This window comes from Dendropsophus ebraccatus, chromosome 7, assembly GCF_027789765.1.
Source record: "Dendropsophus ebraccatus isolate aDenEbr1 chromosome 7, aDenEbr1.pat, whole genome shotgun sequence".
Lineage (NCBI taxonomy): Eukaryota > Metazoa > Chordata > Amphibia > Anura > Hylidae > Dendropsophus > Dendropsophus ebraccatus.
Window position 1 is genome coordinate 3,008,879 of NC_091460.1, and position 15,375 is coordinate 3,024,253.

The 15,375-nt window shown below is 49.0% G+C and overlaps 2 protein-coding genes across 2 annotated transcripts in view; both read right to left on the reverse strand.

Moving 5' to 3' along the window:
• LOC138797199 (zinc finger protein 585A-like) overlaps window positions 1-11,760 on the reverse strand; it is a 47,637-nt gene extending 35,877 nt beyond the window's left edge. The window contains exon 1 of the mRNA XM_069977037.1: window positions 11,640-11,760. Within this exon, the coding sequence (XP_069833138.1) occupies window positions 11,640-11,706 (67 nt within the window). The 5' untranslated portion in view covers window positions 11,707-11,760. The remainder of the gene's footprint in view (window positions 1-11,639) is intronic.
• Window positions 1-12,029, reverse strand: part of LOC138797152 (zinc finger protein 84-like) — an 863,099-nt gene extending 851,070 nt beyond the window's left edge. Inside the window, exon 1 of the mRNA XM_069976970.1 lies at window positions 11,939-12,029. The gene's annotated coding sequence lies outside the window, so the exon portion shown is untranslated. The remainder of the gene's footprint in view (window positions 1-11,938) is intronic.
• Between the last annotated feature and the right edge of the window lie 3,346 nt (window positions 12,030-15,375).

Below are 15,375 nucleotides of genomic sequence, written 5' to 3' on the forward strand. Positions count from 1 at the left end.
AGGGAGACCGGCCAGAGCAGACCCTGTATGACACTGCGGCTAACAGATCACTGATCTCAGGGAGACCGGCCAGAGCAGACCCTGTATAACACTGCGGCTAACAGATCACTGATCTCAGGGAGACCGGCCACAGCAGACCCTGTATAACACTGCGGCTATAGGATCACTGATCTCAGGGAGAGCAGCCAGAGCAGACCCCGTATAACACTGCGGCTAACAGATCACTGATCTCAGGGAGACCGGCCAGAGCAGACCTGTATAACACTGCGGCTAACAGATCACTGATCTCAGGGAGACCGGCCAGAGCAGACCCTGTATAACACTGCGGCTAACAGATCACTGATCTCAGGGAGACCGGCCAGAGCAGACCCTGTATAACACTGCGGCTATAGGATCACTGATCTCAGGGAGACCGGCCAGAGCAGACCCTGTATAACACTGCGGCTATAGGATCACTGATCTCAGGGAGACCGGCCAGAGCAGACCCTGTATAACACTGTGGCTAACAGATCACTGATCTCAGGGAGACCAGCCAGAGAAGACCCTGTATAACACTGCGGCTAACAGATCACTGATCTCAGGGAGACCGGCCAGAGCAGACCCTGTATAACACTGCGGCTAACAGATCACTGATCTCAGGAAGACCGGCCAGAGCAGACCCTGTATAACACTGCAGCTAACAGATCACTGATCTCAGGGAGAGCAGCCAGAGCAGACCCTGTATAACACTGCGGCTAACAGATCACTGTTCCTGGGTCCTCAAGCAGCACATAATGGGTTAAGTCTAGGATCCCGAGTGCAAGGCAGAAGAGACATGCTCAGCAGTAACCAATCAAATTTGGTCACATGGTATAAGAGGCCGGAATAACCACACCAACACAGAGTTTTTTTTCTTCTGCAAGTGTTGAAGAGACAAAAATATTCTTTTGTATATTTTTATTAGTATTATTATTTAGATTTGTTTCCTATTTTACAGATTGAGCCTGAGCAGTGTTGCTGGCTCAACGCTCGGTCAGATAAGGATTCCAGGCTACAGTGTGTGTTTTGCCTTTTTTCTGCTTTGCATTCAAGCTCCTTTTTTTGGGCCAGGAGTTGGATTCAGAATTGCAGTGCGGTTCTCCAACCCCGGATTTGGCCTGCCTCGCCCGATGATGTCTGCACACAAAGGGCGTTTTATTGATGGAAGCCCGTATTACCATACTGAGCCGTTATCACTCATCCCCAGGGTAAGTGTTTTTCCATTTATTGGATTACTGGATCTCTGCACGTAATATCGCATTACATGAGTGACTGAGGGATTTCTGGACTGTGTACCGGTGTCTCGGCTGGCCTGTATGGGAGACCGGGAGCGTGTAAGCCGATCTGTGTGCTGAGGTCCCGGCTGTACTGATGTATGGGAGACCGGCTACGTCATCAATTCTGGCGTCCTGGAAGTTAGGCGCTGCTTCGGTCAGATTCTTGAAGGGAGACGGCGCTGATTGGTGGTTCCTATGGCGCCGGACGTATCCTTTATGTACACGTGTATTGGCATCCCGGAAGTGGGGCACTGCTGTACTAGAGTGTCAAAGTGCTTCAGGCATCGGCTAATAGTTCTTTCTATTGGACTAATGTACCGATACCTTGAGGGTAGGAAATGGCAATTTCTTTACCTATAAGGGATTTTTTTTATTGAATCTGTACATTTTAATGTTGTAAGTTTTTTCCCTGCACCGGATGTGTCTGCTTGATGCAGGGGGTGGAGCCTTCTCCTTTTAAGGTCCCGGGTTTTCTTGTCTGGCGTACTCTGTGCCGGGCAGCCGTTCCCTCTTGACAGATACGTGAGTGCACATCACCCAGGTATGTTTTTCTCCTTGATGAACGGCTGTTGTATAGGCTTTATTTCTTGATTCCAGAAATAATAAAGATGTCTCCTCCTGGTGGTAAATCTGCTTCTAAAAACAGAGTATGCAATGCCTGCAATGAATTACTGCCGGATGATGCACCCTCTGACATTTGCATTCTGTGTTCTTCCTCTACACATGTACATGCACCTGATCCTACTCCGTCTTTATCTGACTCTATAAGGGACATTATACGCAGTGAGTTACACTCTATGTTTGGGGATGGAGGACCAGTGGCCAAACGAATAAAGTCTGCTAAGGCCAATACCTCTCCCGCTCACACATCTGATGGGTCTGATTCTACATCTAATGACTATTATTTATTCCACAAAAATGATGTGTCAAAATTAATAAAGTCTGTGAAAGGGACCCAGGAGTCAGACCGTCCAATCAAGGATAAGGCTCCAAGAGACGCTCTATATTATTGCCCCATCAATGATGGGAAATACTTTCCTTCCCATCCTGTCCTAGAAGCCTGGCACAAAAAGGACTGGGACAGGCCAGACAAGCGATTGGATATGGGGTCCCGTTTCAAGACGGTATACTGGATGAGGTTGATCAGGCGGTGGTCAAACTCGCCAAAAAAATCTATTTTTCCTGAGGAGGATTCGGCACTGCTTAAGAAACCCATGGATAGGAAGGTGGACGCTCTTTCAAAAAGAATCTGTACCGCTGCCGACGCTTCTTCCAAGGTTGCTATGTCTTCAGTTCCTGTTGCCCGAGCATTAAGAGACTGGCTCAGTGAAATCGCCAAGGACCTATCTACTGATGTTCCAAAAAGTGAAATATTGGAAAAAATTCCCACCGTTAAAGCAGCCGCCGAATTCCTTTGTGACGCCCCTATTGACTCTCTGGCCTTGGCCTCTAAAATCATTTCCGCCTCCAATTCTACAAGGCGCTGCCTATGGCTAAAACAATGGCCTGGAGATTTGGCCTCAAAAACCCACTTTTGCGCCCTACCCTTCCAGCCGGAGTCAATGTTCGGCTCTCAGTTAAAAGAAATCCTAAAGGATCTTCATGAAAATAAGGAATCTACTTTCCCTCTTCCGAAAAAGGCTCCTGCAAAAACCATCAGGAGACAGACGAAATCTTCACCTAAACCAAGGAAAGATTACAGAACCAATAGGTTCAGAAATTTCAAGGCCAAGCAAGCAGGCCCTTCAACATCCAAGGGTAAAGCCCCTTCAAAGAAGGACTCCAATTTATGACGCCAACTTCCCAACATTGGCAGGGGGGGGCGTGGCTTAGCAGCCGAGGAGAGAGGACGCGTCTCTGCAGAGCTCCGGCTTCAACGTGTACCAGCGACTAACTTAGCCAACGGGGCTCGCATTCTTCTTTACAATTCGACTGAGCCAGCTCTTCTACATCTTGTGAGCCATTAATGTGACTTCTCGGAGGGCTACAGTGGCAGCGCGGAGAAGATTCCAATCCTCCCTGCCCACCTCAGCGTCTCTACAAGATGGTGCCGGCTCCCTGCCAGCTACGGTCATGGACTTTTACACTGCAGTGGCTGGAGCAGCGTGGCAGGCTTCTCCAGCCACACAAGATCATACTGTTAGGAATTCGGGGGAAGGGCAGTCGCCCACACCTGGGACTCCCACGCTACGGAGCTCTCACAATTCGGGTAAGAGAGGCTGCGATCCCGTCTCTGAACACCACAAGCAGAGATTCACCCTTAACACACCAGCTTCCTCTAGACGCCGCAGGAGGAAACGACAGTCTCCCCGCTCTGCAGCACAGACAGGCTCCAGAGGCCCTTCAGCTCCCAGAATCTTGCCATTTAATGACCCCGGGCATCCTTCTCCTGCGTCTCATAGCCGACAGAGATCTCCAGCCTCCTCTCACCCTGCAGCAGCCCTTGATGGTTCTGTGAGTGCACATCTGAATGGATTGTCTGATTCTACTGCTCCATTAACGTCCTCATCATTAAAGGGCATACTTCTGGCCCTAGTTAACTCTATAAATGCTGGTTTTGAGTGCACCATTGCTGCTTTCAGAGACTCTATCCAGGCAACCCAAATGAGGGTTCAGAGACTGGAGGACACCGTAGCGGAATTTATTGGTGAATATAATGACCTTGTGGAATCACACTGGGACCTGGACGCTGAGCTACGCCATTTGCGCACCAAGTTGGCGCAGATAGATGACCGCTCTAGATCCCATAATGTCAAAATCCGGGGTATCTTGGAAGCCCCGGACCTTCCAACATTTACCAAGAGCCTCATTACTGACCTATTGCCGGACTGTACACCCAGTGAGCTTGCCTTTGAGTGGGTGTGCCCAGACATCTATCCACTGCAATACCCAGGGACACTGTCCTTCGTTTCCGTGATATGCATACGAAGCAGGCTTTGCTCGCAGCTGCTCGGCAGCGTAATGGATTTCTTAGAGAGAAGGAAGCCATCTCTGTATACTCTGACTTGCTACCACTCTTGCCTGGCGCCGATCGTTGGCCCCATTTACCACTGCTTTAAGGAGCAATGCCATCTCTTACAAGTGGAGTTCTCCAGCACGCCTGATGGTGTATACAAAGGGACTGACACGTTTGTGGTGCATGATCTACAGGCGGGATTGGATCTCTTGCACGACTGGAATATTTCGCCTTGCCCGCAACGAGCTTCCACATCATCCTCTCTTAGAAGAGAATATACCGACTGAGACTTTTACCCCCCTAATGCCGTGATCTAAGTTTTCTAGTCTCAGCGGATTTCAGTTTCAGCGATTAATATCCTCCGTTCCACGGTTTGAAGCTGGACTCTGTGCCCCGTATCGCTAACTTATTGTTGACGAGTTAGCTGTCCTGTTCTGTGCCGCTATGGCGCTTGTGTGTTGATTTTGTTTGTGATTTCTTTTCTGTTTTGTATGTTGTTACTGTTATGAGTGTGATACCACGGATTTGCTGACACTATACCTGTTGCATGTTAGCTCCCTCTCTTTGATGTTCTATAATAGAGCCTTGCTGCTTCATAGCTTGGGTGTTTATCCCTGCCCTTGCATCTACCCACGCGCTCCCACTGAGATACCGCCTGCATAACGCTCAGGCTGCCAGCATAGCCGTGTGCATCCTACTCATCTTTTTTGTTGCACACCACCTAGCGCTGTAATATTATCAGCAATGTTAAATCTGATGCTATTAATACACTGTACCATTTAATTGCCTGTACATCCTTCAGTATAACCCCCTAGCACGCTAAGGGACACACTCATGACGCTGTTGTCCTGGTTCTGTTCCTGTCTTTGTTCATGCACCTAACGTTTTTCTAGGTTACCTGCTCATTAGCCACAGAGACTTAAGTTTATATTATCTTCTGAAATACCTGCAATTGTGACTATGTTTATATTATTGCATTTATGTCACTGCATTTAGGTCTTGCATGTATCTTACTTTCTTTGTGTACAAAAATTCCTGAAAAACTTCTTAATAAAACTCTTTGAAACATTACCAACATTGGCAGTAGGGGGCAGGCTAAAATGGTTCCTACCGCAATGGGAAAAATCCACAACAGACAAGTGGGCGTTATCAGTGATAAAAAACAGGTACTGTCTGGAATTGGATTCACCACCCACGGACCGATTCTTCCTGAACAGCCTGGCGGATCCAGGTCTCCTCCCTCTGATAAGGGAATTTATAACCAAGGAAGCCTTGGAACCCGTATCCCCTCAGGAAAGGGGAAGAGGTTTCTATTCCCGATTTCTCCTGGTACCAAAACAAAATGGAAAATTCACACTGGTCATCGACCTATCGCTGCTAAACAAATACATAAAGAAATCAACATTCAAAATGGACAACATAAAGTCAGTAATCCCACTTGTCAGTCAGAACGATTTCATGGCGTCTATAGATCTCACGGACGCGTATCTGCATATCCCAATTTCTGTCTGCCATCGCAGATACCTGAGGGTAGTCTTATTGATCAACAATCAGACGTACCATCTACAATTTACCTACCTCCCATTCGGCCTGTCATCGTCCCCAAGAGTGTTCACGAAGGTGGCGATAGTCCTAACTGCGGTCCTAAGACTTCGAGGATTGAGAATCATCCCGTATCTGCTCATAGCCAAATCCAAGTCCACTTTGGAGTCACATATCCAAATGACGATTCAGCTCCTTCAAGAACACAGGTTCATAATCAATCAGGAGAAATCTCAATTGACACCTTCCCAGTCATTGGTCGTCCTGGGATTCAGGATAAATACTGTGGATATGAAGTTGTTTCTTTCCCAAGACAGAGCCACCAGATTAACGAAGCAGGTCTCCGCGTTGAGGTCGCATCCTTCAGTTGCGCTAAGGAGTGCTATGACAGTATTGTGGACACGGACTACCACACTAGACGCAGTCCCATGGGCCAGAGCCCACATTCGTTCTCTACAGACGGAGATTCTGTCGGGATGGGACAGAAATCATCGTTCTCTGGATCTTCCCATTTCTATTTCAGATCGCACACGAGAGAACCTGGCATGGTGGCCGAAACCTTCAAACCTTCTGAAGGGAGTTCATCTGATCCAGAAGGAGAAGATGATCCTAACAACGGATGCCTCTGAGTTTGGGTGGGGAGCTCACACCCAGAACTACTGGGTCCAGAGAAGATGGTCATACAGAGAAAGCAGAATGTTTCCCAACCGGAGAGAACTCCGAGCTATAAAGCTTGCTTTGTACCTGTCAGAATGATATCTCTGCGGAGCATTATACGCCCCTCTGCTCGTTCTGTTCGGCCGAGAAGGCACTGATTTTCTTGTATCCTGTTTCTGTGTTTGTTTTGCTGTGTGTGAACTCTGGGTTATTGCTCACCTGGGTTGAGAGACACACCCGACTTCACCTGTTGAGTTCTGTCTGGCAATGTCATGGTGAATCTGTGTTCTGGTTCTGCTGTGACTGACAGGTCATCCTGCCAGTGGATCTGTCTTGTTCTCAGCTGTCTGTGCTTGGAGATCAGGGGGATGGTCCAATTACGTTCTGGACCAGAGCCCCGGCCTCCTATATAACCTCAGTCTGTGCACTTATTGCTGGTTATTGACTTGTCTCTGCCCGCTTGTATCTTCTGTGTATTTGCTATCCCTGATCTTTGCCTTATTCCTTGACCTCCCTTGCTTGCCGCCTGCCCTTGACTATATTGCCTGGACTTTGACTACATTTATAGGATTGTGATTTGGTACTTTTGCTGCCCGATTGTTGTGACCCGGACTGTTAACTATTCTTCATTGTGTTTGTCTGTCTGTCTGTTTGTCTTGTCTTTGTGTCCCACCTAGCCAGTGCAGGGACCGCCGCCAAGTTGCTCGCCGCCATCTTAGGGCGGATTGTGGCAAGTAGGTAGAGGACAGTGGGCGGGGCTGAGCTTAGGGCTCACTGTCTTGTCTTGTCCTGCTGTCCGGTTCCCGACAGTACCACTTCAGAGACTCTCTCTTGAATCACAACGTGCTGGTACAGACAGACAACTTGTCTGCAGTTTTCTACATCAACAAGCAGGGTGGCACCAGGAGCCAATCCCTCATGGAAGAGAGTCAAGCAATCTTCTCTTGGGCAGAACGCCACCTTCTGGATCTGACGTCAGTTCATATCAGAGGAACACTGAATTGCACAGCGGATTGGCCGAGTCGTCATTCACTTCACCCGGGAGAGTGGGAACTCTCGAAAGAAGTGTTTCATCTCGAAAGAAGTGTATCCGTCCGGGAGAGGAGTCTCACAGTCTGCGCAAGTAAAATGCTTTCTCTTCCCAGGTCTTTTTACAGAAGGGCTGGTATCCATCTCAGACATCTAAAATGAAAGCGTTTGTTTAGCTTAATAGACCTAGTCCATAGAACTGCAATAATTACTTTAGCCACAAGGTGGCAGCAAAGTACTTACATTGTAACTCACAGTGCTGTATCCACAGGAATCAGAACTTAGCTTCAATGTTACACACACACAGCAGCACAGATCAGATGATCTGCCTGCTGTACCTCTGCAGCCTCTTTTATAGTGAGGCTGCACCTGAGACGCGGCGCACGCCGCTGAGACGCTGCCGGAAACAACGAAATACCAGGTGGAACGCAACTTGCGTTCCACCTGACGTCACTTCCGGAACGTAAGCCCGGAAACCGGAAATGCCGCGCCGAGTGGAACTCATCTGCGTTCCACAGCGAATCGGCCGCAGAAAGGAAAAAGAAGCACACTGCTCTTCAGCAATGTGAACGGATTCACAGTGTGGCACCTATATTACCTATTACCGAGGTCTCCAGCGGGGCAACATCTTAGTAACACCGCATACAGGTACCTGAAAGGAGAGAAAGAAAAAAAGGGGGGAGGAGGGATAGTCCCATGGGGCTACAGAAACGAAGAAAAAAAGACTGAGGTGTGTGGGGAGGTGGGGTCTATTTATACTTCCTGGGGGAGGAGTCATAAAGATTAAAAAGTTTACTTTAAGTATTGAATTAAATATTCCTTCGTCCCAGGGGCTTGCAGGGGCGATAATACCCCAATGTTGTGATGCCAATGGGACGATAGGGAAATTCGGGTGTCCAGACCTCGACGTGTTTGCCACTCGAGCGAACCGGAAATTCCCTAAATTCTGCTCCAGAAATCAGGCAGATCATCCGACGATCCTGGACGGACTGTCATTCCCGTGGAAGGGGATTTTCATCTATGCCTACCCTCCTCCGGCATCGATTCAGACGACCTTGAAGAAGGTGAAGGACGAGGAGGTGAAAGCTTTAATAGTCCTCCCGTATTGGCCTCGGAGGCCATGGTTCTCGCTGGCACAATCTCTGGCAAAGGGCATGGTATGGAGACTCCCCTGCCATCCGAATCCTCTGACTCAGAACGACCTTCAACATCCCAAGGTCGAACTCTTACAACTGGCGGTCTGGAGCACGAATTAGCTTCTTGGAGGAGAAAAGGACTGGCTGAAAGTACCATTTCTACCATGATCAATGCAAAGAGAGCTAGTACCCGAAAGAAGTATGAAGGTATCTGGAAAACCTTCTCAGCGGTTTCTATGGATTACTCTGTGTCATCAGTGTTGAACTTTCTCCAGAGAGGCCTGGATCATGGGCTGAAGTTCAATACGCTCAGGGTATAGTTTGCAGCGATTAATTCCTTTCTCGTAGGGAAATTCTCTAATGATCCTTTGGTGGCGACTTTTCTCAAAGGTGTCAAGAACCTTCGTCCTCCTTCCAGACCTCCGATCTCGTCATATGATCTCCAGATTGTCCGGGAAGCTCTGAAGTCTCCTCCTTTTGAGCCACTGGAATTAGCTAACTTATAATTCCTGTCCTGGAAAGTAGCTTTTCTTGTCGCGATTTCATCAGCAAGAAGAGTGAGTGAAATTCAAGCATTATCATCAAGGGAACCATATCTCAGAGATCTAGGTAATGCTCTGTTCATGCGGACTATGCCAGGATTTACACCAAAGGTGTCCGCTTCAATCAATCAAGAAATCGTTTTGCCGAGTTTACCTCCATCCGACTCAGGTGAAGATCCCTTGGACTTACACAGAGCAGTACTTATTTATCGGGACAAGACCAGAGACTTTAGAAAAGATGAGAATCTCTTTCTAAGATATGAAGGTCGATCCAAGGGCATCAAAGCTTCAAAATACCTGATTTCCAAGTGGATCAAGAACACCATACAGTTCTGCTATACTTCGCAAAACCTGCAAGTGCCGGATGGAATTAAAGCTTATTCTACTCGAGCAGTCTCAACATCCTGGGCGGAAGCTTCTAGTGTTTCGCTGCAAGAAATCTGTAGAGCGGCAGCATGGTCAACTAGCTCTGCTTTTATAAAGCATTACCGTCTGAATGTCACTGGGGGGAACAGCCTTAAGACGTCAATACTGTAGAGCCTAAGTACTGGTTTTTCTACCCCCCCCCCTTTTTGTTGAACACTGCTGTGTAGTCCCATTGTGTGCTGCCTGAGGACACATTGTGTGCTGCCTTGGGAATTTTGTATACTTACCACCTGGAAATTCCTGTTCCTGGTGTCCGAAGGCAGCACAACACGCCCTCCCTAAATAGTAAATGTTATTGCTGCATACGAACTCTGTGTTGGTGTGGTTATTCCGGCCTCTTATACCATGTGGCCAAATTTGATTGGTTACTGCTGAGCATGTCTCTTCTGCCTTGCACTCGGGATCCTAGACTTAACCCATTGTGTGCTGCCTTCGGACACCAGGAACAGGAATTTCCAGGTAGGTAAGTATACAAAATTCCCAAGATCTCAAGGAGACCGGCCAGAGCAGACCCTGTATAACACTGTGGCTAACAGATCACTGATCTCACGGAGACCGGCCAGAGCAGACCCTGTATAACACTGCGGCTAACAGATCACTGATCTCAGGGAGACCAGCCAAAGCAGACCCTGTATAACACTGCGGCTAACAGATCACTGATCTCAGGGAGACCGGCCACAGCAGACCCTGTATAACACTGCGGCTATAGGATCACTGATCTCAGGGAGAGCAGCCAGAGCAGACCCTGTATGACACTGCGGCTAACAGATCACTGATCTCAGGGAGACCGGCCAGAGCAGACCCTGTATAACACTGCGGCTATAGGATCACTGATCTCAGGGAGACCGGCCAGAGCAGACCCTGTATAACACTGCGGCTAACAGATCACTGATCTCAGGAAGATAGGCCAGAGCAGACCCTGTATAACACTGCGGCTATAGGATCACTGATCTCAGGGAGACCGGCCAGAGCAGACCCTGTATAACACTGAGGCTAACAGATCACTGATCTCAGGGAGACCGGCCAGAGCAGACCCTGTATAACACTGAGGCTAACAGATCACTGATCTCAGGGAGACCGGCCAGAGCAGACCCTGTATAACACTGCGGCTATAGGATCACTGATCTCAGGGAGACCGGCCAGAGCAGACCCTGTATAACACTGAGGCTAACAGATCACTGATCTCAGGGAGACCGGCCAGAGCAGACCCTGTATAACACTGCGGCTAACAGATCACTGATCTCAGGGAGACCGGCCAGAGCAGACCCTGTATAACACTGAGGCTAACAGATCACTGATCTCAGGGAGACCGGCCAGAGCAGACCCTGTATAACACTGAGGCTAACAGATCACTGATCTCAGGGAGACCGGCCAGAGCAGACCCTGTATAACACTGAGGCTAACAGATCACTGATCTCAGGGAAACCGGCCAGAGCAGACCTGTATAACAGCGGCTGCCACATCCTGCTATGCCACAGCTATGTCCGTGAACAGCGGCCATAGAAAATAGAAATGATCATTGTTCTGAACGGTCATAGTAAATGACGGCCATAGTTAATGCACTGTGCCAATATCAACGGTTGTTGTTTGATAAAAATGAGTTAATGAAATCAGAAACCTCAGAAATCAGAATCAGATCACCACAATGGATCATGGCAAGCTACTAGCAGCAATGGAAGGATAATGTGACCAGAGCACACAGGGTTAATCCCGTCCCCTCACAACAGATACTACGGCCGCTACCGATATAATAGAATAAGTCACATACACAGAATCTGCAGTCCAGGCTCCAGTAACGTGCAACATCAGACTTATAACCATCCTCCCCAGTCAGTCAGACAGCGCTCCAGTATACGGGTATACAGCTAATACAGCCGCCGGGGAGTCTACAATGTATCCATGCTGCTTCCCTGCTGTCCCCGCTGTCTCCCATTTACTTTAATGGAGTTCATTACACAATCGAGCACTCAACTGAAAACATGGACACAGTGTTCCAGCATTTTACTTCTCACACAGAGTGTAATTATAACCGCACATAACAAACATCCTCCCCTACCTGGTATAGCAGCTGCCGGCGCCTCCTCCTCCTTCACCTCACTCATACACCGGGGATCGCCCCTCATCCTCTCTTCTTCTGCTTCATCCTCCACTTTAATATTAGTCACCTGATCTCCCCCCTGATGGGACATATAGAACAATTCAGTACAATCCAGCAGACAGGAGGGAAAATCTAACACATCAACATAAGAAACCAGCAACATGTATTTATCAGCCTCATCACATCTATGAGTGCAGGAGCAACAACCACCGGGGGGCGCTATAGAGATATAGTGCTATAGCATCAGCCTCATCTACCTGCTGATTGTCTGCTGGGACATTTCCCTCTGGACAGTCCTGGGAATACAGAGGACAGGGACACCTCTCTGGTGGATTCCTGTCACTGCCTCCATCTGTAGGGAACACACAGGGAGCCAATCCATTATACACTGCTACATGTCATCAGGAGGAGGATGGGGGGGGGGGAGGAGGAGGATGGGAGGAAGAGGATGGGAGGAGGAGGATGGGAGGAGGAGGAGGATGGGAGGAGGAGGATGGGAGGAGGAGGAGGATGGGAGGAGGAGGATGGGAGGAGGAGGAGGAGGATGGGAGGAGGAGGATGGGAGGAGGAGGAGGATGGGAGGAGGAGGATGAGGATGGGAGGAGGAGGATGATGATCTAGGGGCCCCTCCCCCTGCTCTCTAGAATCAGGAAGGTCTCCTCTTACCTTGTGCTGTGAGGCCGGGCGGCTGATCCTCCATCATGAGCGGCTGCTCCCCCCGGTACAGATCCTTGTGTCCTTCTACATACTCCCACTCCTCCATGGAGAAATAGACGGCCACATCCTGACACCTTATAGGAACCTGACACACACAATGATCACACAGTCATCCCCCCCAGCCTGCTGCCTCCTGGATTACTCTATCATCTCCCAGCATTCCCCAGTGTCACCTCTCCAGTCAGCAGCTCAGTCATCCTGTGGGTGAGTTCTAGGATCTTCTGCTCATGTATCAGTGATGGAGGCTCCGTGATGGGGCCCCGGGCCCTGCTCCGCCCTCCTGACTCCTGGGGGAAGGCCACACCCTCCCCCCATGTCTTCTTCACTATGGTGTAATCCTGGGGATGGAGAGAGACAATGAGGGGACTGAGCCCAGTATTCCTGCCTCCTCCTCACTACAAAGAGGAGATTGTCCCCCTGTATAGAGCTCTAGTGAGGAGGAGGAGGAGGAGACACATCTGGACTACTGGGGTCAGTGCTGGAGACCACCGCACCTACAAAGAGGAGACCAGATCCAGAACATAGAGCGGGGGAGGGAGGGAGGGGCCAAAGAGCCCAGACAACAATGGTGGAAATCTAGAGAAGTTACCTCTCCGGTCAGCAGGCGGATGATCTCCAAGGTGACGTGTAATATACTCTTACTGATCTCATTCCTGTCCTTCTCCATCCTTGGGGGGTCATTCAGGAGGAGGAGCGTCTGGGGGAGAAGAGGAGACAACTGGAGGACAAGGAGGGACTAGTCCTGCTGGGGCCTTTATGTCACAGCCAGGGGCCCCAAACCATACAGGGGCCACAGCATATGTAACATCCCTCCTCCTGTAAGCTTACCTTACTGCTGGGGGGTCACACTGATAGTAACACAATGTAACATCCCTCCTCCTGTAAGCTTACCTTACTGCTGGGGTCACACTGATAGTAACACAATGTAACATCCCTCCTCCTGTAAGCTTACCTTACTGCTGGGGTCACACACTGATAGTAACACAATGTAACACCCCTCCTCCTGTAAGCTTACCTTACTGCTGGGGTCACACACTGATAGTAACACAATGTAACATCCCTCCTCCTGTAAGCTTACCTTACTGCTGGGGTCACACTGATAGTAACACAATGTAACATACCTCCTCCTGTAAGCTTACCTTACTGCTGGGGGGGTCACACACTGATAGTAACACAATGTAACATCCCTCCTCCTGTAAGCTTACCTTACTGCTGGGGTCACACTGATAGTAACACAATGTAACATCCCTCCTCCTGTAAGCTTACCTTACTGCTGGGGTCACACACTGATAGTAACACAATGTAACACCCCTCCTCCTGTAAGCTTACCTTACTGCTGGGGGGGTAACACTGATAGTAACACAATGTAACATCCCTCCTCCTGTAAGCTTACCTTACTGCTGGGGTCACACTGATAGTAACACAATGTAACATCCCTCCTCCTGTAAGCTTACCTTACTGCTGGGGGGGTCACACACTGATAGTAACACAATGTAACACCCCTCCTCCTGTAAGCTTACCTTACTGCTGGGGGGGTCACACACTGATAGTAACACAATGTAACACCCCTCCTCCTGTAAGCTTACCTTACTGCTGGGGGGGTCACACACTGATAGTAACACAATGTAACACCCCTCCTCCTGTAAGCTTACCTTACTGCTGGGAGGGTCACACTGATAGTAACACAATGTAACATCCCTCCTCCTGTAAGCTTACCTTACTGCTGGGGGGTCACACACTGAAAGTAACACAATGTAACATCCCTCCTCCTGTAAGCTTACCTTACTGCTGGGGTCACACACTGATAGTAACACAATGTAACACCCCTCCTCCTGTAAGCTTACCTTACTGCTGGGGGGGTCACACTGATAGTAACACAATGTAACATCCCTCCTCCTGTAAGCTTACCTTACTGCTGGGGGGGGGGTCACACTGATAGTAACACAATGTAACATCCCTCCTCCTGTAAGCTTACCTTACTGCTGGGGTCACACTGATAGTAACACAATGTAACATCCCTCCTCCTGTAAGCTTACCTTACTGCTGGGGTCACACTGATAGTAACACAATGTAACATCCCTCCTCCTGTAAGCTTACCTTACTGCTGGGGTCACACACTGATAGTAACACAATGTAACATCCCTCCTCCTGTAAGCTTACCTTACTGCTGGGGTCACACACTGATAGTAACACAATGTAACACCCCTCCTCCTGTAAGCTTACCTTACTGCTGGGGGTCACACACTGATAGTAACACAATGTAACATCCCTCCTCCTGTAAGCTTACCTTACTGCTGGGGTCACACACTGATAGTAACACAATGTAACATCCCTCCTCCTGTAAGCTTACCTTACTGCTGGGGTCACACTGATAGTAACACAATGTAACATCCCTCCTCCTGTAAGCTTACCTTACTGCTGGGGGGGTCACACACTGATAGTAACACAATGTAACATCCCTCCTCCTGTAAGCTTACCTTACTGCTGGGGTCACACTGATAGTAACACAATGTAACATCCCTCCTCCTGTAAGCTTACCTTACTGCTGGGGTCACACACTGATAGTAACACAATGTAACACCCCTCCTCCTGTAAGCTTACCTTACTGCTGGGGGGGTAACACTGATAGTAACACAATGTAACATCCCTCCTCCTGTAAGCTTACCTTACTGCTGGGGGGGTCACACACTGATAGTAACACAATGTAACATCCCTCCTCCTGTAAGCTTACCTTACTGCTGGGGTCACACACTGATAGTAACACAATGTAACATCCCTCCTCCTGTAAGCTTACCTTACTGCTGGGGGGGGGGGGGGGGGGGGTCACACTGATAGTAACACAATGTAACATCCCTCCTCCTGTAAGCTTACCTTACTGCTGGGGTCACACACTGATAGTAACACAATGTAACACCCCTCCTCCTGTAAGCTTACCTTACTGCTGGGGTCACACACTGATAGTAACACAATGTAACAT